At 51.7% G+C, this 20,843-nt stretch overlaps 1 protein-coding gene across 1 annotated transcript in view; it reads right to left on the reverse strand.

Annotated features, from left to right (window-relative positions):
* Window positions 1–252: 252 nt before the first annotated feature.
* Window positions 253–20,843, reverse strand: part of ELAVL1 (ELAV like RNA binding protein 1) — a 32,890-nt gene continuing 12,299 nt past the window's right edge. Inside the window, exons 2-5 of the mRNA XM_004378398.2 lie at window positions 18,047–18,150; window positions 9,650–9,803; window positions 4,721–4,946; window positions 253–1,758 (exon numbers count right to left, since the gene is read on the reverse strand). Of these exons, the coding sequence (XP_004378455.1) occupies window positions 1,434–1,758; window positions 4,721–4,946; window positions 9,650–9,803; window positions 18,047–18,150 (809 nt within the window). The 3' untranslated portion in view covers window positions 253–1,433. The remainder of the gene's footprint in view (window positions 1,759–4,720; window positions 4,947–9,649; window positions 9,804–18,046; window positions 18,151–20,843) is intronic.

Here is a 20,843-nt window from a genome sequence, read left to right on the forward strand (position 1 = left end):
AGAGCTGCCCGGAGTCCGGGCCCTGCCTCCACCACAGGCCCCGTCTCGGACGCTTCCTATCGACGCCCGGTTTAAATCACGCCGACCTGTGACTGCATAGTCCCTACGTCACAGATTTGCGAGTGCTTTTCCTCGAGGCCGGGGTTTGTTTCTGAAGACCTTATAAACAGATTCTCCCTGAAAGCTGGCCCGCCTGTCCCTTCCCTAGCCAAAAAAGAAAGAAAAGGTAAAATAAAAAAAACAAAACAAAACTCGAGCAAAACAAAATCAAATTTAATGGTCTTAAATGCAAAAGTAAAAACAAACAAAAAACACAAAAAAAGCAAAAGAAAAATTAACAGAGCAACCCAAAATGTCAAGGCAGTTATGGAGAGAGCGTTGCGGGTTCATCTTTAGGACTACAATCAAAGACTTTTGTTAATAGCTAACCAGCAAGAAGTACTTTTCTGCTGAGTGTTCATACGAAAGCAAAATTTCAAAACAAAAATCCGACTAAAATAGGAAGGAAAGCCTAGCGCTCACAAGAAGGGATGCGAGAGATACAATGCTCAAATGTTTATGTGTGGTTAAAACACAGCGCTATGGTACGTGTTCAAGCTGTGGTGAATGGTCTCAGAGACTGGAGGAAGTGAACAACCGTGTCCGCTGTGGGGGCACCATGCATGCATGTTTGGGCAGATTCGGGAAGTCGGAGCAGCGACAAGTCTCCAGGTGTGCCTGGAGCTTAGAGCTGACTCTGGAATACACTGGAGTTTCCCTGAAACTCTTTGGTCCGTCCCCATTGGCGCCCGGGCTTACAAAACCTGTGTGTGCCCTTCTCTGGACGGCCCGCGGCCTCCCTCCCTGTGGAGGCGCCCCTCAGACGGGCACGCTGGCCCTCCCAAGGCCGCTCGGCAGAGCCTGGGGCTGAGTGAGCGGGAGGTGGCAATGGGACCTGCTCGGGGAAGCAATTTCCTGCCAACCAAAGCATCAATCGCTTAAAATGTGGTAGCGGTTGAGAAAACGCACACTCAGTGTCTGTCTAACATCTGTAGTTGAAAAACTAAAACTAAAAGATAACGTTTCCTTTTTTTTATCCAGTTCGTGGAGACATCAAATGAAACGAAATGTTAGACAGTCTTATAAGTTAAAGCATGCTTCAGTTTTACCACCATCCAGAGGGACTGGTTAGTTAATGCAGTCTACTTAGATTTCTGTTTAATATATATTTTAAAGGAAATAACTTAAGAAACTTAAAATTGGTCTAACATTGTGGGATTTCAAACATTTGAACATGTCAGTTGCATCCCAGAGTATAAAAAACCTTTTCACTTCTCATTTAGACTAAGACAAACACTTGTGAAAATTGGCGCAAAGTGAGTTGTACACTAACAAAAAAGTTTCAACTTCGGTCACTCTTAATTATCTATTCCGTACAAAAAAGCATGAGCGAGTTATTTGTGGGACTTGTTGGTTTTGAACGAAACCTGTAAGATTTTGTCCCCCAGGCGGTAGCCGTTCAGACTGGCTATGGCCATCGCGGCTTCTTCATAGTTTGTCATGGTCACAAAGCCAAACCCTTTGCACTTGTTGGTGTTGAAGTCGCGGATCACTTTCACATTGGTGACGGCGCCAAAGGGGCCAAACATCTGCCAGAGGATTCCTTCGTCGGCGTCCTGCCCAAGGTTGTAGATGAAGATGCACCAGCCCGAAGACGCATTGCCTGGGACGTTGACGCCAGAGAGCCCGCTCATGTGATCGACACCCATCGGGGAGAACCTAGCGGACAGAGAGAGCACAGTGTTCAGGCCATGTTCGGGCAGGCGGCCGCGTCCACACGTGAGGGCCCGGGAGGAAAGCCTGGCACACGTGGACACTGGGTCCTTCCCTGTCTACACTGCCGAGCTCGGCCACTGCTTGGGGCACGAAGTCTTGGACACCTGCATCAGTCACGATTGCTTTTTTTAGCTGAGAGGAATTCTGTATGGAGCTGGAGGAGGGCGAGAGTGGGTCCCAGCTCTATGGGTGATTAGCACTGAGAGGACACTTGACTCTCATAGATGGGGGAGCCCCAACTAACCCCATCTCAGTGCAAAGCCCCCACTGCAGCCTCTGAGCAGCTGCTCTCTCCACCCCTCACAGGGGCATGCCCACGTTTAAATGGTGGACGCGCTCCCCACATCCTTCCAGAAGCTTCTCACCCTCAGTGTTCTCTGATGGAAACTCTTTCCTCTCATACTCTGTGTCTGTGTGTCTCAGAGTGGGGGGATAGGGTGAAACTAGATTTTTTTTCATTTCTTTTTCCAAATTCTGTACCTTCCCCTCATCATGGCCTTCCCTCTCTGAGGGTCACAGCTGAGCAGCGGCCAGTGAAAGCGCCCCCATGGGGACTGCTGTAGAGGGCAGGGAGAAGTCCTTCCCACAGCTCCAGAGAACTGAGGGCTGAGGGCTCAGACAGGGGGTGGGGCCCGGGAGGGACACTGGCAACTGCAAGTTCACCCAACTTCACCAAAAACGGGGGACGCTTTCCAAAGCAACACTTTCGATTTACACCAAAAATAAACCTTGTGAAAACGTGTAGACGTTGCAAGAAGGATTCAGGTAGACGGGTGATAAACTGGTTGCTGAGGTCATGGTGCCCTCCCGACGTCACACACATTTAAAAATACTCAAGTACGAGACCGCAGTGAAGCCACACGATCCTGCTGGAGGAGGAGTACTACCTGCTCCAAAATAAAATTGGGCCTGGAGCCGTGGGACCCAACGGCCAAACACTGTACCTCAGGTCCCATCCAGGGGCCAATGAACGGTCACTCTCTCAGCAGATGACAGACAAGCGTGACCAGCCCACGATGCTGCTCACTGCCCCCAGAGTCAGTGCCAGTGCAGGCACAGAAGACTCTAGATACATTATCAATCATGGTTTTAAAATCTCAAGAATAATTCTGAACAGCCCACATCAGGATGACCAAGTTGGTTGGATGACTGGATGGCTCCTGAGTGGCCCTGACTCCCAGCATCATCGAGACATGGCTGGTACCCAAGCATCTATGACATGAAGTGGGCTGGGTGGCAAAGAGAACTAGAAAAAGGTTTCCACTTGTAAAAGGACCTTGTTTGCTCTGACTTTTGTAGGATGTGGCCTTGGTCCTCAGTGCCCCCATTTTCCACAACCACCCTGGAGGAAACCAAGCAGGGACACACGTTACTATCTTTCTGTGAGTTTTTATGTAGCTGTGATGCCAGAAATAATCCGAGGTCATACTTTACTATGTTTTAGTCAAGTTATTCTCATTCTTATTATTCTTGTCAGTTGGTTCTTCTGCTAACTGAAGCTGATTTCTTTTATCTTGACAGTCCCTCGCCCCTGAATTCTTTCCTCTGACGGTAGAGAAAGACAGGCCTCTCCTGACATGAGTGTAAGAAGTGGCTGCAACCTCGGTTCTCCTGGGTCTTTCTTCCCCGTATTCTTTATCTCAGTCTGCCTTCTGGCGGCGATGCTTTTCCTCCTTCCCTGACTCCCTAACCTGCCCCTTCCTTCCAGTTCTTTCCCCTGGGCTCCCTGTGGTCGCTGTGATCACTGTCTGCTTGACCAGCAACTCCAGCTCCTCAGGCTTCCCTTTTCTGCTCCTAGTCACTGTGACCAAAGGCCTCCTTCTTCTCTGACCTCCCCTGCTTTCCCAGTTCCAATTATCAAGTGACCCACTGACTGTTACGTCCACACCACCCACCCTATTACGAGTGATTCTAATGGTATTAGCTGACTTTTCAAATTGGATAGAGGTCCCTTCTCACCACAGTCACGTCCCCAGCCACTGTTTTTAAACTAGAAAAGGCAAGGAAGAAAGGCCAGCTTCAGAGTCTGAGCAGAGCGGAGAACTGTGGATTACTCAACTGTGAACATGCCTCTCAAGACAGCATTTGTGGGGACGAGCAGGGACGGTTTGACCTTGGTGCTTAAAATGAAGATGGGAAAACCGAAAAGCCACTGAATTAAGCCCTCGTGCTGTTTTTGGATGTTTTGACCAAAAATAAAAACTTAAAACAGCCCCACAAATTGTGATCTCCTCTGGCTAGTGAGGTGATAATACCCACAGGTTGGAGTCCAAGTTACTGACTCTAATTGTCTCTTTTCTACTCTATCCTGGCAACAAGCACCGTTTCCAATATGGAAAGACTAAGACTAAGCGTTTTCATTATGTAAACACTGTTCACCTCTTGCAAAGGGCTTTTAAACAGCAGGCCTTTCACATTTAGATACAAAAATGACTCCACAAGGAACGTCTATGAAAGGTTCATCTTAAGGCTGCTGACAAATGTCTAAACCTGGTTTAAAAACTCTGGAAAACAACTCTCTTCTAACCACACCAAAAGCCGCTTTTTTCTCCCACGGATCTTTTAAACCATGGCTCTGTTCTCATTTTACTAGAAGCTATGAGTATGAGCTGTATGTGCTCATTCTTATGGTAGCTACTTGGGACTTGCGCCACCTTTTGGATTCCAATTAAAGACACGGCTTTCACGCAGATACGTTTATGACGGGCAGAAGCACGGAGACGGGAAATGACTCCAAATGTGCCTTTCCAAGAGGCTGGGCCTAGCGTCCCCAGCATTTTCTGTTTGCTTGAGTTACCCCAGGCCTGGCTCCAGCTGCCTGGGAGAGCGTCAGGGCCCAGGGGGACGCAGGCACCGAGTAGGTGCCGCAGCGCAGGCCTCCCGCAGCGCCGCCCTCCTGACCCACCTGAATCTCTGCGCCTGGTGGTGCACGGGCCCTCCAAACCGTCTCGCGGGCGAGTGGTAGAGCTGGGAGAGCAGCGCCACGTTTTTGTTCTGGTTGGGATTGGCGGCAAACTTCACTGTGATAGGCTCGGAGGAACCTGGGGGTTTATGACCATTGAAACTGGTAATTGCCTCTTCTGCCTCCGACCGTTTGTCAAACCGGATAAACGCAACCCCTCTGGACAAACCTTTTTAACAAACCAATAAAAATAAAGTTAGGGGGAAAAAAAGAACTTTTCAAACTGAAAAACAAAAGTCAAATCAGTCTACTGTGCTTCAGAGTGAATTCCTGGTTAATGAAATAAATAAAAATTAAACCTGAAGATGAAAATAAACAAACGGATTAAAAAAAAAAACAAAAAAGACAATAAAAGACTAAGGTCTCAGACTTTCTTCTGAGCTGAAGCAATGATGCCATAGTCTCAGTGCTAATAGTTTTTGGTAATAACAAAAACCCAAAAACCAAACCCGTTGCTGCCGAGTTGATTCTGACTCATAGTGACCCTACAGGACAGAGCAGAACTGCCCCAAAGAGTTTCCAAGGTCCTATTCTTTACAGAAACAGACTGCCACACCTTTCTCCTGAAGAGCCGCTGGTGGGTTCGAACTGCCGACCTTTCGGTTAGCAATCGAACACTTTAAACCACTGCGCCACCAGGGACCCTTCTGGTGACAGATATCTCAAATGAAATGTTTCTTTTTTAAGAAAAAAGAAATAATGTCAGACAAGATTACACACACCATGCCCACTGTGTGATGTGGGTCACAGATGAGCTGAGGGGAAGGTGGATGAACAAGGTTGGGGGACAGGGCTCCAGGCCTCCCCCTCCTTCTGCTAATGTGCCTGAGGAGCTCTGCCTTCTGAGGCCGCTGAGGCAGGAGCGGCACAGCCCTCGTTGCCCAGCCCAGCCTGTCCCAGGCTCCCCTGAGGCCCTCCAGCCCTGCTCGGCCCACGCATCTCCTCCTTTACCAATGCCCTCCCCCACTCTTTCTAGCCGCTGTCACGACTGCACTCACCTCTGGGACACTGCTGCAGGGTCCTGGGACATTCTGTGGGACCCAAATCACCCTAAGAATGAAATGAGGCCACTAACCCTCTCCCAGGAATTTGTCCAGGCACATGGGCTGAAATCCACCACAGACTCTGCTGTCTTGGGCCCCCTGTGCACCTGGCCCCGTCCTGCCTCCATCTGCCTCAGGAGGGCACGGTCTCTTGCCACCTAGACTGAACCACCCCCTGCAAGGGGTAACACAGCCCCTAACGAGCACAAGAGCAGGCCGGGGCAAGGCGGCCAAGCAAACCGAGTGGGAGGGAGAGTCTGGCCATCCTCCCACCATCTGCCCACCACTTTCTAGGTCTGGGGGAAATGGTGAGCAGTGGAAGGAGGACCAACTCCTTCCTGGGGAGGAGGAATGAGGGCCAAGTGTGGAGGTCCTGGTGCCCGTCAGTGGGAAAGGAGACAGCCGAGGGCCAGGCCTGAGAGTGATGCCCCTGGGAGTTGTGAGGAGGGGGCCCAGGTGTACCCTGCGGTAGACAGCCTCACCTAAACACCCTCTTTCTTAAGACACTCAGTCATGGGTTGTCGGAAACGGTTCTCAGCTCTGGGACAGAGAGCTTTGAGCACACTGCTAGTGACTGTGATGAAAGTGGGACAGCCCAGTGCCTGGGTCACCAGCTGAGTGAGGTGTGTCCCCCCAAGATGGGCGTGGGGCGTGGGACGTGGGACTCCTTGGCTGGCCCCAAGGCAGTAGAGGGGCAAGGAGACCCGGGCACACCACTGGCAGGGCACGAAGTGACAGGCATCACTGCAAGGAGCAGCTGGCCCCTTTCGGGCCTAGAACCCCACACTCTGGCCTGACTTGGACCGTGATGCAGCGGGTCTCATGAGAATACACAGATGACAGTCAGGGACCCACCAGCCTGGGATTTCTTCTTTACAAGCAAGCCCTCTTCCATGTTACCTACTGTGGACGCCCCACACTGAGTCCTAAAGCACCCCCAAGCCTCCAACTGGGGAACTCCCCTGAGGGGCTCGCCCCAGGACCATGCCCAGGAAGGCCATGTGGCGGCTCCTAACAGCGCAGGGACCGTGATTGTTTAAATTAAAAAAAAAAAAAAAAAAAAATCACATGGCCCAACACTCACTGAATCAGTGAGAACAGACCTAGCAATCAGACCAGGCAGTGTTTTGTTCTGTTGTACACAGAGCCGCTTATGAGGCGGAACCGACTTGACGGCACCTAACAACAACAATAACAGTAAGACCTAGCAATATACATGTGTGCTGGGAAAATTCTGGAGCCTGAGCTCATTTTTAATTTCAGTTCAGACGGAACACCTGAAAACAGACACTCAGCACTGTTTTGTCTGCTCCTAATAGCAGGAAGGACAGCTGACTTGGAAATCAAAATGAAATCTAACTTGAGGTAAGTAAGACCCGGAAGCACTGGCTGGCTCCTCCTTCCAGAAAAGCTGCCTTCAGGGAGGCGTGTTCACGCAAATGAAGGTCATGTTAATGACCTTGAAATCAAGCAGAGAGAGAGAGAGAGAAAGAAACAAATGCACAAAATTATCTGAAGTCATTTTTTTTTAATATGACACCATGTTTTTTTAGTGTCTTCTAGAATTAAGAGCAAAGACTAACAAATGAGTAGAATACAAAATTTACAAATAAAATGGGTAAAGCAGCAAAGAAACTTTAAAAATTAAGTTCTGTCAGCTCAGGATGTTAAGATTTCTTAAGAGAACGTACCACTTCTTTATCACTAAAAAGCAAACGTGAGGTGCAAACCCAGCAGTGTTTCCAAGGGAAATGTTTCGCCCCTGACCCTCTTTGGGCCTCTGGAGCCCAGCAAATAAACTAGCCTGTCCCCAGCGGGGGAGCCCACGGCCTCAGGGGCTCACCTTTCTACTCTTTGGTTAGAAAGAGCTAAACAAGGGCTGGGCGAGGGCAGTGTGGAGGAGCCCTCCCGGGTGACCTCAACTCTCCTTCCCCTTGGCTCCTCCCTCCTGTCCTCCTGCTCTAAGAGTGTGCCCACAACTCAGGGTGGGGTTGCCACTTCCCTCATCGAAGCAGCAGAGGCTGGCGGGAGGCCAGGTGGAGAGTGAAGGTCCTGTGCACCCCCCGAGGCTCCTGGCTGACACTGGGGGCAATTCTGAAGGTCCCCCAGCACTCTGAGAGACATAGGCCTTGCAGAACTTCCAGAAAGGAGGCCAAATCCCCAGCAAAGGATGAGAGGTCACGGGAGTGACCTCCCTTGGGATGGTGGGCACGTGTGTGCCCGAGACCCCGGGGGAAAGCAAGGTGGGCTGGGGTGTTCTTAGAGGTGGGCTCCACTGGCGCTAGGCCGCGGCTAGAAGAGCTACCAGCAAAGGCAAAGCAGTCTGGATGCAATCTGGACAAGGAGGGCCACAGGGGCAGACGGCAGCCAGCACGGCCACCACGCATGTCCGGGGCAGCCTGCTTGGATGGCCCCATGTGGGGTGAGGAACAGACACGGGCACTGACTAGCCAACTAGCCCTTGAAGGTCAGTAAAGGAGACTTTAGGGACCACACCAAGCAAATGGCATCCTTCCCGCCCACCCCAGAGAGAAGGGGCTGAGGAAGGAGGTGATGTGAGTGAATGGACACACGGCCTCCAGCACAGCTTGGGGTCGGAGTGGGTGTCTGCACCAGGCCACACGCGGTACCCAGGGCTCCCAGAAAATGCCAGTGACCTGAGCCTGCAGACCAGGCTCCAGAAGCCAGAAATGACAGTGGGACAGGGCATGGGTGGTCATCCGCTCCCCTCCCTTTCACCTACAATGGTGGCTCAGGGCCACAAGCTGCCTGTCCCTCCCAAGGCAGTGCCCTAGCACATGCCCAGCTGACCTTCCACAGTAGGGGTGGGAGGAGGGGGAGAACACAGTAAAATGCCCACGCTCTCCAACCCTCATTGCCACAGGTCAGGAGGCTGGCCCATCTAGGAGGAGATCTCAGAGCTATCCCTTCCTGGGACCCTGCTGTGTGCTCTAATCTGCAGCCTGGGGCTGGCCATGCTGAGGAGGTGATGAACGCACCGTGTTGAAGAACATGAAAATCAACTGTGGACAATTCCATCAGCTTCACTGAGCTCTGTGGGCAAAAACTGTTCCTTTCTGGTTTGGCAGCAAATCCCCACTATTGTTGGGAACAGAATTTAGGAGCCTGAAGACAGGGACGGCCCACACACCCTGTTCCACAGATGGAACCAGGGGGGCAGACGGGTAGGGCAGCCAGAGCTACTTCTACCAGGGTGTGTGAGCCTTAGCCCGCCTGTGCCTGGCCGCTATATGCAAAGTGCAGAGCCAAGGTGTTATGTCCAGTACTGAGATGACTACGGACGGTAGTGACGGGACTTGCTGTCTTCGAGCTTTGTGGGCTTTGAAAGTGCTATGGGCGGTGGGGTGGGAAGTGCTCATCAGAACAGTCAACCCTGTAGCTTCAGGGAATGAGCAGGGATTCTGGGTCATAAAAAAAGATGATTTTGCACTGTAATCGTAAACCATAAAGACGATTTTGCACTGTAATCGTAAACCGTCTGCCTGAAATAAAACCAGCAGAACACGGACAGCAGCCTTTCCACCCCCTCCCCCACAAACAGGCAAGGCTGGGACATGTGGGTGCCTGAGGGAAGGTGTCAGCACTTCTCGGTGTTTCCACCAAAACGAGCTGGCCTAGCCCGGGGGCTTCGCTCATCCTCGTTTACCTCTGCAGCCTCATGAAACAAAAGCCAATGTCATCTCATGGCCGCTCTCTTCACTTGTGAAATCACTAATGACACCCCCCAATCAGCGGTCTGTGTTCCCCAGAACACCTGGCCCTGACTTGGAGGACGACGCCCCTGGTGCACCGCGGCTGCTGGTCGTACCTGTGGTCTGGTCCACGAGCACACGGGAGTTGATGATGCGTCCAAACCGCGAGAACATGTCCTCCACATCCTTCTGGGTCATGGTCCTAGGGAGCCCGCTGATGTACAAGTTGGCATCTTTGATGACCTCGGAGCTCGGGCGGGCGTACGACACCTGGGAAACAAAGGCACTTTCCAGGATTGGGGCAGATGGGAACCAGAGCCTGGCGAGGGAGGGGGTTTGATGTGCAGGTCAGAGCGATCACACACAGGACCACTGACGCCTGGTAACACTCGTCCCCAGCAGCTCCCATGGGCCAGGCACCTGACACTGTCTCCCCCTCAGTCCTCGCCATCCCCATGAGGCAGATGTCACTCCTGCTTTACAGAGCAGACGCACTGAGTCCCAACTGGCTGGGATCCAGACCCAGCCGCCTATGCTCATACGCCCTCCATCACGTGCTGGCCAAGAGCTGGCCTTGGGATGGGAGCTGGTGCTGCTGGGAGGAGCCGGTGCAGCAGGCAAGCGTCAGGAGTTGTTCTAAGTGTGACGCCATTGGCAACTGAGTGCATGAGCCACAGGAGCCCAGACAGGGCCGTGAGTTCTGGGGGAGCCCGAGTTCCACACTCAAGTGCTCAGTGGGAAATGACTGGGTGCCTTGGCTTATGTTTTGCAAAGTATGTTGCTGTTGTTGTTAGCTGCCATTGAGTCAACCCCAACCCGTGGATGGGATATGACTGCTGTAATCCACAGTTTTCATTGGCTGATTTTTAGGAGAGTGCCAGGCCTTTCTTCTCAGTCCATCTGAGTCTGGAAGCTCCACTGAAACCTGTTCAGCATCACAGCAACACACAAGCCTCCCCTGACAGACGGATGGTGGCTGCACATGAGGTGCACTGGCCAGGAATCGAACTTTGGTCTCCCACACAGAAGGTGAGAATTCTACCACTGAATCACCACTGCCCCTTGCAAGATTTAAGAAGACCTAAAGGGAACTTCTGCCGTGGCTTAGATCAAATGTGCACATGTGCTGAGGACAGAGGGCAGTGGCGCTGGCGGCCGCATGGACCCGACTGCAGACGACAAGGACTGGGACCATGGTCACCCTCTGCAGGAAAGGAGCCCAAAGCAGCTGGGTGCTGAAGCCAAGGGCGAGGAAGCCTTTCTGCCGCAAAGAGGTGGCTGGGAAGGCCAGGACTCCATCACACCCAAGGGAGTCAGAACCGAGTCAACAGGCTGGGAAAGCGAGGAAGAGGACACAGGGCACTGTGGGCTGGGGAAGAAAGCGTGTACTCCTGGAGGGTCACAAAACTGATGAGAGGAGGGACTGTGACCCCAGGGCAGGGAGCAGCTATAACCTCTGAGGTATCCCCAGTCAGGTGAGGGCATGGACGACAGCGTGTGCTCCGACGACAAGGTCAGGCCTGTCAGGACAGCTCTATGTGCCAAGCACAGGCACACACCCACGTCCACACACAGAGCCCTTCACTCCTGTGTTCACTGACTCAGAAACGCTCACCGAGCACCTTCAACGTTCCCGGAGAGCAGACCACAGGCACTGCCCTGCCCTCCAGCTGAAGAGGCAGAGTGGGATGGGAGCCCCTGTAGTGTGGCCAGAGCTGACTCCCCCTGACGGGGCTCAGGAGGTGAGCACACAAGAACAGACAGAAGTGCCGCTGACAGGGAGGAGGCCACAGGGCATGGGGCATCAGAGGGCAGGCAGGCCCCCAAGGAAGCTGTGCTGCTCAAGCTAGACTTTGCCTGAAAGCTTCCCTGTGCTGCTTCCAGGCCCCAGGCACCTTGGTCAGGTTTGTGGCACGAATGCTTTGGGGATACTTGGTGACGTGATTATTCTTCAAGGCCTGGGGCCGACACAGCACTGTCCCCTGAGGAAAAGCGGCTTGGCCCCCAGCCCCTTCCCGCAGAGGGGGGTGGCCACCAATCCGCTCGGGTTTGTCGTGCTCCTCATCTTGCAGAGAAGCCAGCTCTCTCCTGCTCGTCTGGGCTTAAAGGGCCCAGGCCGACCACCACAGAATACCCCACATCAACTCCTGCCAGAGGGCACCGCCCCCACCGTGTGCTCTCCAGTTTTCCCAGAAGCCCTGGCGAGAGACATGGTATGAGGACAGCATGGCTGGGGGAAGAAGGCAGGCCCGGCAGACTCCAGTCACCCTGTGCGTGCCCAGGATGTTCTGCTCGGCCCTTGGCAGACGTGTCAGGACCAGTCTGCGTGTGGGGTCTGCCGTCGATGGAACAGAGTTGAGGCCATCACTGACTCTACTTATTATCCTCTGCTCCAGGAATCCCCACAGGAGAATTATTTTTAGAAACAAATGCTAGGAAAAGCTTCGATGCCTTTGAACAACAGGCGTCTTTAAGGACTATGGTAACTATTTTAGCTTTCCTTTTCCCTTCAGTCACTGCGAAGTTCAGGGTCAAATCAGAATCATACCCACTGGAGAACCTAGCACACAGTGGGTGTGCAACAACCTGGCAGCGTGCCCAGGGCCTTTGCTCAGCCTGGAAGGCTCTTTTCTAAGCTCCTGGCATGACTCTCTCCTTTGCCTTGACCTTAACTGTCCTGTTCTCAAGAAACTTTCCCAGCCACTTGATTTAACCCGGACCCCTCCACCCACAAGCACTCCGAACCTCTCCCATCGCTATTTAGTTTTCTCCATCAGCACTTACCGCAATCTGATGTTCTATATCAGTACTAGTTGCTGTTGCGCTGACTCCGACTCATAGTGACCCTGTGTGTTAGAGTAGAACCGTGCTCCATAGGAACACAGGTTTTCAATGGCTAATTTTTTGGAAGTAGATTGCCAGGGACTCAAACCTCCAACCTTCTGGTTAGCAGGGAGCACATTAACCACCAGCACCACCCAGGGCCTCCTGGCAGAGGATGTGTTTTACTTAACTGTTTAGAACAAACCTGATGAGGGCAAAACTTCTTTGCCTACTGCTGCATCCCCAGTACCTCGAACAGATTCGGGCCAACTGTAGGCATCCAGTAAATATTTGTTGAATGAATGGCTAAAAGAGGAGCTGTGATTACTAATGGTAATAGGATTCCCCACCCACTGCAGTACTGTGCAGGACCGCTCGGCCCATCAAGCTCCATCTCCATCCCCCAGCGCCCTGCTGTGTAGCCAAGAAAAGTTCTATTTTCACGGCTCCTTGTATTTATTTCCCATTTTTACTGGGGAAACAGCCTGCGCTGGGTTAAGTGCCCAGAGCCAAGGCACCGGTTTCAAACTCTGGCTTTGTCCCTTTCTCTATGACCGTGGAACGGCTATTTAACTACGTTAAACATCAGCTTCTTCAAGCCTAACTGGGGAAGATGACTAAGACAGGGCATGTGAGGGCCTGGCCCACCGCGAGCCCTCGCGATCCGCTGCTGTATGCATTACGCAGGGTCACATCATGCTCTAGCAATGACACAGGGCTCCACTTTGATCACCATGCTCAGCCCGACACATCCAAGTGCCTGCCACAGCTCTGGTCTGGACGACTACGGTGCCTGGGCTGCTGTCACAGGGGAAAAGATGGAGTGGGGACAAAGTAAACACAGCTAAGGGGACAGGCAGGTCCAGGCTGGCTGTCCAGAGTACCGGGACCTCAAGAGCCTGGGGCTCGGGAAGAGCCTTCATGTGCCCCTGCCTGCAGTGTCAGACGGGGGCTGTGGCCTTGGGGGACAGCTCCCAGTTCCCAGAACATGCTAGCCACCAGTTCCCTGAAATGCAGTTGCCTTAGCCTCCTGACTTCCCGAGGGCAGGCTACACTGATTCCGCTGGCCACGGGATCCTGGCAGAGGACCGTCCTCAAACACACACTGGGGACTAACGAGCGCACACTCCATGCCGGCCTTTGTTTGGCTGAGCAGGGGAGTCACCTTCTAACTGCAGGCTCTCGAGGGTGCGGCACATGACTTACATCTCCTGATCTCGGGGCACCTGGCCCAACCACATCTCTGTAAGGGTTTGCTTGAGGAACACACTCCGAGGACAAAGGACCTCCAGAGCATGCCGGGCAGCAGGCCCAGGTAGCCTGCAGAGCCAAGACAGTGGGGGCAGCCACTAGGAAGCAGATTCTGGTCTTAAAGACAGAGCTGCAACGGAGTGAGAATGTCTGCACAACTTGAAGAATGGACACAAGGTCACTGAACTGAATGTAAAAATTAATGAATTGCTGCCTGTCAGGCTGCACGCATGTCATTATTATAAAAAAAGACAGGGCTGTAAAAGTGGGGCGGCTGCCCCACCCACACGACCAGGAGGATGTGGAGGGGGTAGCCCTTGCGTGTTCCTGGCCCCTGTGGGCCTATGAGCTCTGGTCTTTGGCCTCAGGAAGGGCCATTCCCTTCAGTCTTTCTTGCTCCTGGGCCCCACCGGTGGAATCCTTATTTTTAAGGCATACCCTGACTCACCCCACACATGTGATCGAGCATTTGCAGCCATTAAGAGAAAGTAACTAATTGCCCAATTCTGGCTCCAACTCCCAGAGGACATAGTGAGGGGCGTCTAAGTTACATATCCCGGACTTGGAATGATAGATGCCAATGCCAATCCCAATGAGGCGCAATGATTAGAAGCACACATGGGGACGTCTGGGTCCCTGGGTGGTGCAAATGGTTAAGCACTGGGCTACAAACCACAAGGCTGGCAGTTCGAACCTACTGAGAAGCACCTTAGAAGAAAGGGCTGCCAATCTACTTCTGAAAAATCAGCCATTGAAAACCTTTTACGGAGCTCAGTCCTACTCTGACAAACATGGGGTCACCATGAGTCCGTTTGGTTTTGGTTGTGAAGTAACAGATTGTCTTCGTTTCCTAGTACTGCTGTAACAGAAATACCACAAATGGGTGGCTTTAAAGAACAAAAATTCCTTTTCTCACCGTTCAGGAGGCTAGAAGTCTGAAGTCTGAATGCAGGGCGTGGCTCTAGGGGGAGGTCCCTCCTTATCTAGTGTAGCTTCTAGTAGCTGCCGCAATCCCTGGAGTTCTGGGCAGGTAGGTTCATCTGTCTCTCCTCATCAGATAGCACCTGTCTTCCCCTGGTGTCTGTTTCCTTCTGCGTCTAATCTGCTCTTTGTAGTGATTGGGTTTAGGGCACACCCTATACAGATACGGTACCATTAACACAGCAAAGGAAACCTGATTTCCAAATAGGATTATTTCCACAGATATACATATACACATGTACAAAAATATCAGCATAGGGTATATCCTAAACCTAATCAGTACAAAGAGCAGAGTGGCGCAGTGGTTAACAGCTCCGCTGCTAACTAAAAGGTCAGCAGTTTGAATCTACCAGCCATTTCCTGATAGATTCTACTATGTCCTATAGGATCAGTTCTACTCTGTCCTATAGGGTTGCTATGAGTTGGAATTGACTTGACAGCAACGGGTTTGGTTCTTTTGGTCTGGATCTATACATATTTTTTGGGGATACAATTCAATCCATAACACAGATATTCCTGGATTTGAGACAACGCCAACATCAATCCTAAAGAGACGCAAGGACTAGAAGCACATATGGGGACGTCTTTTTTTTTTTTTTAAATACATTTGAACGAACAGAACTATCAGGTTAAGAATAACTTTCTGCTCTATACCTCAGCCTGTCTGCCTCAGAAACCAGAGCATACAAACATCTCCTAAATGAGGAGGGCAAGTCTAAAGGACAGCAGCCTTGGGCAGAGAATAAACTTGGGCTGGGGTGAGGGCAGACGTCGCCATGCAGGTGACATGGGACAGCCTTCACCAGTCTCTGCTGCAAAAGGAGCCTTCTGGAGCTTGTGCTATAAACAGACACAGGAGAAGCACTCCTGCCCTTGGGGAGCACACACTCTGGGTCCACACAGCCCAAGTAGAGTCTAAGAAAGTTCCAGAAGAGTGAACAGTGCCCTGTGGTCAGGGAAAGTGAGAGCTTAACAGCAGGTACAGACTCACACACACAAAAAAACAGGGGCGCAGTGGTTAAGTGTTCGGCTGCTGACCAGAAGTTTTGCAGTGCGAATCCACCAGCTGCTCCTTGGAAACGCTATGGGGCAGTTCTGCTCTGTCCTGTAGGGGTGCTATGAGTCAGCATTGACTCGAAAGCAATAGGGCTTACAGGCTCACATCCTCCAAAGCGAACACGGGTTGTTACGGCCAGATTATAAGACTTCCCTAGGGGGCTCGAGCATAACAATGATTGTGAGGATGGTGCAGGACTGTATGTGGGGTCACAATGGCACCTAACAACAGGAACACAGGAATGGCATGAACACAGGCTCCCAGGCCCACCACTCAGGAGGCCCAAGCTGGAGTGTGGGAACCTGTATTTAAACAAGTACCCAGGTGGTTCTGATGATCCAATAAGCTTAGGAAGCATAGCCATGGTACAGATCCCAAGTGGGACCACTGTGATGAATCAGAGGGTATCTGCCTATGGGGTGGGGGATCTGGTATATCCAAACACTCATGCAGTGGGTTGAATTTTGCCCTCCCCCCCCGGATTATAGGCCCCAAGTCTTAACCCCTGGTACCTGTGAATGTGACCTTGTTTGGAGCTAGGGTCTTTGCAAATATAATTAAGAAGTCTATGGGTGGTACAAATGATAAACATGCTCAGCTACTAATAACTAAAAGGTTGGAAGTTTGAGTCCACCCAGAGGTACGTGCCTTGGAAGAAAGGCCCGGCAATCTATTTCCAAAAATCAGCCACTGAAAACGCTATGGAACACAGTTCTGCTCTGATGCACATGGGGTCGCCACGAGACAAGGGTTGAGCTGACGGCAACTTATTTTTTTTAAGATTAAGTTAAAGCTCTTGAGATGAGATCATCCTGGATTTCGGGTAGGCTCTAAATCTAACTATTGGTGTCCTTAAAAAAGAGAAAGAGGGAGATTTGCGACACAGAGCAGACGGCCACGTGACCACGGAGGCAGAGATTAGAGCGAGTGGCCAGAAGTCAAGGAACGCCAAGGACTGCCGACAATGTCAGAAGCTAAGAGACAAGGAAGAATCTTCCTGTAGAGTCTGTGGAGGGAGCATGGCCCTGCCAACACCCTGATTTCAACTTCCAGCCTCCAGAATTGTGGGCAGATCCATTTCTGTGTCTAAGCCGCCAGTCTGTGGTGACGTGTTGTGGCAGGCCTAGGGCACCCACATGGCTCGGGCAGGGTCGTCTCCTTCCCCACTGCTACAAGTGACTCTGGCAGGTGTGTGCCTTAGCAACAAGAGGTGAAGAACCAGCTGCGGCACCGTGGGGGTGAACCCTGAGGAGCAGGCCGAGTGGAGGCTGTGGGTGCAGCTGCTGCAGGAGGCCAGGTGGGGGGCCTGCTGGGCGGGGGGAGAAGGCTTTCTAGAGGGAGGCTCAGCAGTGCCAAGGCTGACAGGAGACGGGGGAGTGAAAGGCGGGAGCAACACCTAGTTTCTCCAGGTGGCAGGCCTAAGGGACAGCTGCCAGAGATCCTGGGGGACAGACACTTGGGGACAGGAGGGAGTGAGGTGGAGGTGGGATCCCGGGCTGAGAGAACCACAACCAGAGAGGAGGGAGTGGTCAGTAGTAGCAGGTTAAGAAGACTCTGAAGGCAGAGAAAACCATTCTGCGTGACCTGGAGGCCTCGCTAACTCATCACTAGGAAGCCACCAAAGCCCAACTTGGGGAGTGACTCCAGGGATGTTCTGCTGAGGCTCACTCCCTCACTTCCCTCAGGCCTCCACTCACAAGTCCGCTGACTGCGTGAAGCCCCCCACCCCATGCACCTCCAGAGCTCTTATCTCTCTGCCACATGTGGCTTCTCGGTTTCAGCTTATTGTTTGTGATCCTCCCCCTCCCCGGCTCTATGAGTGTCCTGGATTTGTTCTGTTCACTGTCTGGCGCACAGGTGCTCAGGAAAGATCTGCCAAATGAGTGCTGAGTGAACAGGTGAGAGGAAGATCACACGGGCTGTGAGGGAGTAGAAAGGGAGGCTGGGCCGCGGGTCAGGTCGGATGGCGTGGTGGCAGCGGCAACAGCCAAGGCGTGAGCAGCAGGAGGGCTGGCCAGAAAATGTATGGGGACGAACACTGTACGGCAGAGGCGGGTCTGCGAAGAGGCAACCTGTGAGCTGACACACCGTGGGAACTGTAAGACCCTTCTCGGGACTCTTTACTGTCCATGGACTAGCGGGGCTGAGGAGGACATGAGCCACCAGCCTAAGGCTGGGGACAGTCACCGCCAACATGCATCTGACACAAAACGCTTCAACTATGAATGGACAGGAGACCACAGATGCCCAAGAGTACCAGGCTCTAAGGAGTGGCCGCAACAACGATCTCAACATTTGGGGTGGGGGGTCACTCAGCCAGGATGGGGCAGCCCAGTCTCTGGCCTAGGACAGGAAGGAGCGAAATGGAACAAATGAAGGACAGGAGATAAAATTGCTTTACCTTAATGGTTTTGGACTGGAGCCTCAGGCCGTTCAGCGTGTTTATTGCTCTTTCCGCGTCTTTGGCAGTCACGTAGTTCACAAAGCCATAGCCCAAGCTGTGTCCTGTGGGAGAACATGAGGACATTGGCAAACCAGCCGAGACTGTGTGTGCGTGAAAAGAACGAACGTGAGTAAATCCTAACTAACCAGCTGCCATCTAGTCAACTCTGACTCCTGGTGACTTCATGAGTGTCAGAGCAGAACTGTGCTCCACAGGGTTTTCTACGGCTGATTTTTGGGAAGGAGATCGCCAGCCCTTTCTTCTGAGGTGCCTCTGAGTGGACTTGAACCTCCAATCTTTTGGATAGAAGCCAAGCACATTAACCATTTATACCACCCAGGACTCCAAATAAATCCTACTGGGTTCAAAAAGACTAGGTCACCCTGACTTTCTGTTAATGGTGGTGGAATAATTTCGAAAAGGATAGTGGTGATGGTTGCACAACATGATGAATGTAACTAATATCACTGAATTGTATGTGTAAAAACTGTTAACTTGGCAAATGTCTTCTATACATATTTTTTTACTATTTTTTTTTTTTTTAAAAAGACTAGGTCAAAGAAAATTTTTGTAGAAAATACACCAAAATCATCTTTGAGGAGTTGGATTATTGGCGGTTCCGTGGTAGAATTCTTGCCTCCCATGTGGGAGACCTGGGTTCGATTCCCAGCCAATGCACCTTGTGTTCAGCCACCACCCGTCTGTCAGTAGAGGCTTGTGTGTTGCTCTGATGCTGAACAGGTTTCAGCAGAGCTTCCAGACTAAGAAGAGGAAGAAAGATCCGGTGATCAACTTCCAAAAATCAACCACTAAAAACCCTATGGATCACAATGGTCTGATTCACAACTGATTACGGGGATGGTGCGGGACTGGGCAGCATTTCATTCCATTGTTCATGCTCGACTCCAGCAGCTGAGGATAACCTTACACTTCTTTGGTAACTTAAAAATTTTCTGCAATAAACAAATTTACTCTTGAAATTAAAAGAAAAGGTTATTTAAAAAGAAACATTGTGTTACTGCCTGCCTCCTGCAGAACCGCTCATCAAATCCACAGTACCGCCCAGTCTGACTGGTGTGGCTGCTCTGCTGGGCCTGGGTGGGTGGGTGGCAGGAGGATAGTCACAGCAGGTACACAGGCGGGTGGCTGAGGAGGAGGAGGAGACGGAGGACCAGCTGTCTGCGTCTGTGCTATTTCTCCTGCCACTTCCTTTCCTAGAGCTGGAAGGTTCGCTGGGCTCTGGCGCCACCCAGTGCCACTTCCATTTACTTTCCCAAAACAAAGACCAACCCGCCCCTCGGGAGCATGAGAAGCTGGAGCAGAGAGAACCCCCAGCCCAGTAGGGCAGCCCTGACCAGGACCTCAGCTCAGCCAAGTGTCCAGGGCTTCTCCCAGCAGCAATGACATCTTAACAGGTTCACCACATCAAGTTTGGGGAAGTCGAAAGCAATGGGAAAACTGGAGCTCTTCAGTCAAAGAAAACCAGGGTTCTGGGTAGGGTGTCTGCACTTCATCTTTGTGAAATCCACAGTCCTGGCAGGAAAGACCACCAACTGGACACCCGGGAGGGAAACAGCATAGCAGGGGGAGGGGCCCTGGGTTCCAGAGAGACCCAGACAGAAGCAACTGCCCAGGGTCGGAGTTCAAAGGAGCCTTACAGAGCATCTACTCAACATTCTCAGTAAAGGAGAGACCAGAGGAGGCCTAGCCACATAATAACACCCATCTCTCATCCATTCACCCCAAAGCAGCGAGCACCCACAGCGTACACCAGGCCCTGCCTCACCGAGCTTTGTTCCAGCCTCCAGGGTCCGAGGCAGGCATGGCTTGGGCTCCGTGTGTGCGGGCACGTGTGCATGTGAGACACAGGCCAGCAAGGCCTCGTTGCAGAGCCACACTGAAGAGACCCTGCAGCTGAACCCAGGTCCATCTTGCAGGTAAGAAGAATGCAGACCCAGACTATGAACCCAGCAGACAGCCCCGACCCAGTTTTGCCACTTTCTTCTTGCCTCCATGAAGATTACAGCCAAGAAAACCCTATGGAGTACTTCTACTCTGTAACACATGGGGGTGCCATGACTCAATGGCAACAGATTTACTTTTTAGAATAGTTTTAGATTTACAGAAAAACTGCAGCTAGTACAGAGTTCCCATATACCCTACACGGTTTCCTCTAGTAGTAACATCTTATATTAGTGTGGTACATTTGTTTCAATTAATGAACCAATAATGATACATTATTACTAATGAAACCCCAGACTGTCACTCAGCTTTATTTAGTTTCCCCTAATGTTGTTTTTCTAGAGCCCTGGTAGCGCAGTGGTTAAGAGCTTGGATGCTAACCAAAAGGTCGGCAATTCGAATCCACCAGCTGCTCCTTGGAAACCTTACGGGGCAGTTCTATTCTGTCCTATACAGTGGCTGTGAGTTGGAATTGACTTGATGGCAAGGGCTTTGGTTTTGGTTAATGTTCTTTTTCTATAGGAGCCCTGGCAGCTCAGTGGTTAAGAGCTCAGCTGCTAACCTAAAGGTAGGCGGTTCAAACCCACTCAGTGGCCCCGCAGGAGAAAAGACCTGGCAATCTGCTCCTGTAAAGGTTACAGCCTAAAAAATCCTATGGGGCAGCTGTACACTGTGAGTCAGAATGGACTCAACTGTACCCAACAACTATGTCTTTTTCTGGTCTAGGATCCCATGTGGGATCCCACATTGCATGTAGTCGTCACATCTCCTTAGGCTCCTCTTGGCTGTGACA

Source organism: Trichechus manatus, unplaced genomic scaffold (assembly GCF_000243295.1).
Source record: "Trichechus manatus latirostris isolate Lorelei unplaced genomic scaffold, TriManLat1.0 scaffold00057, whole genome shotgun sequence".
NCBI classification, from domain to species: domain Eukaryota; kingdom Metazoa; phylum Chordata; class Mammalia; order Sirenia; family Trichechidae; genus Trichechus; species Trichechus manatus.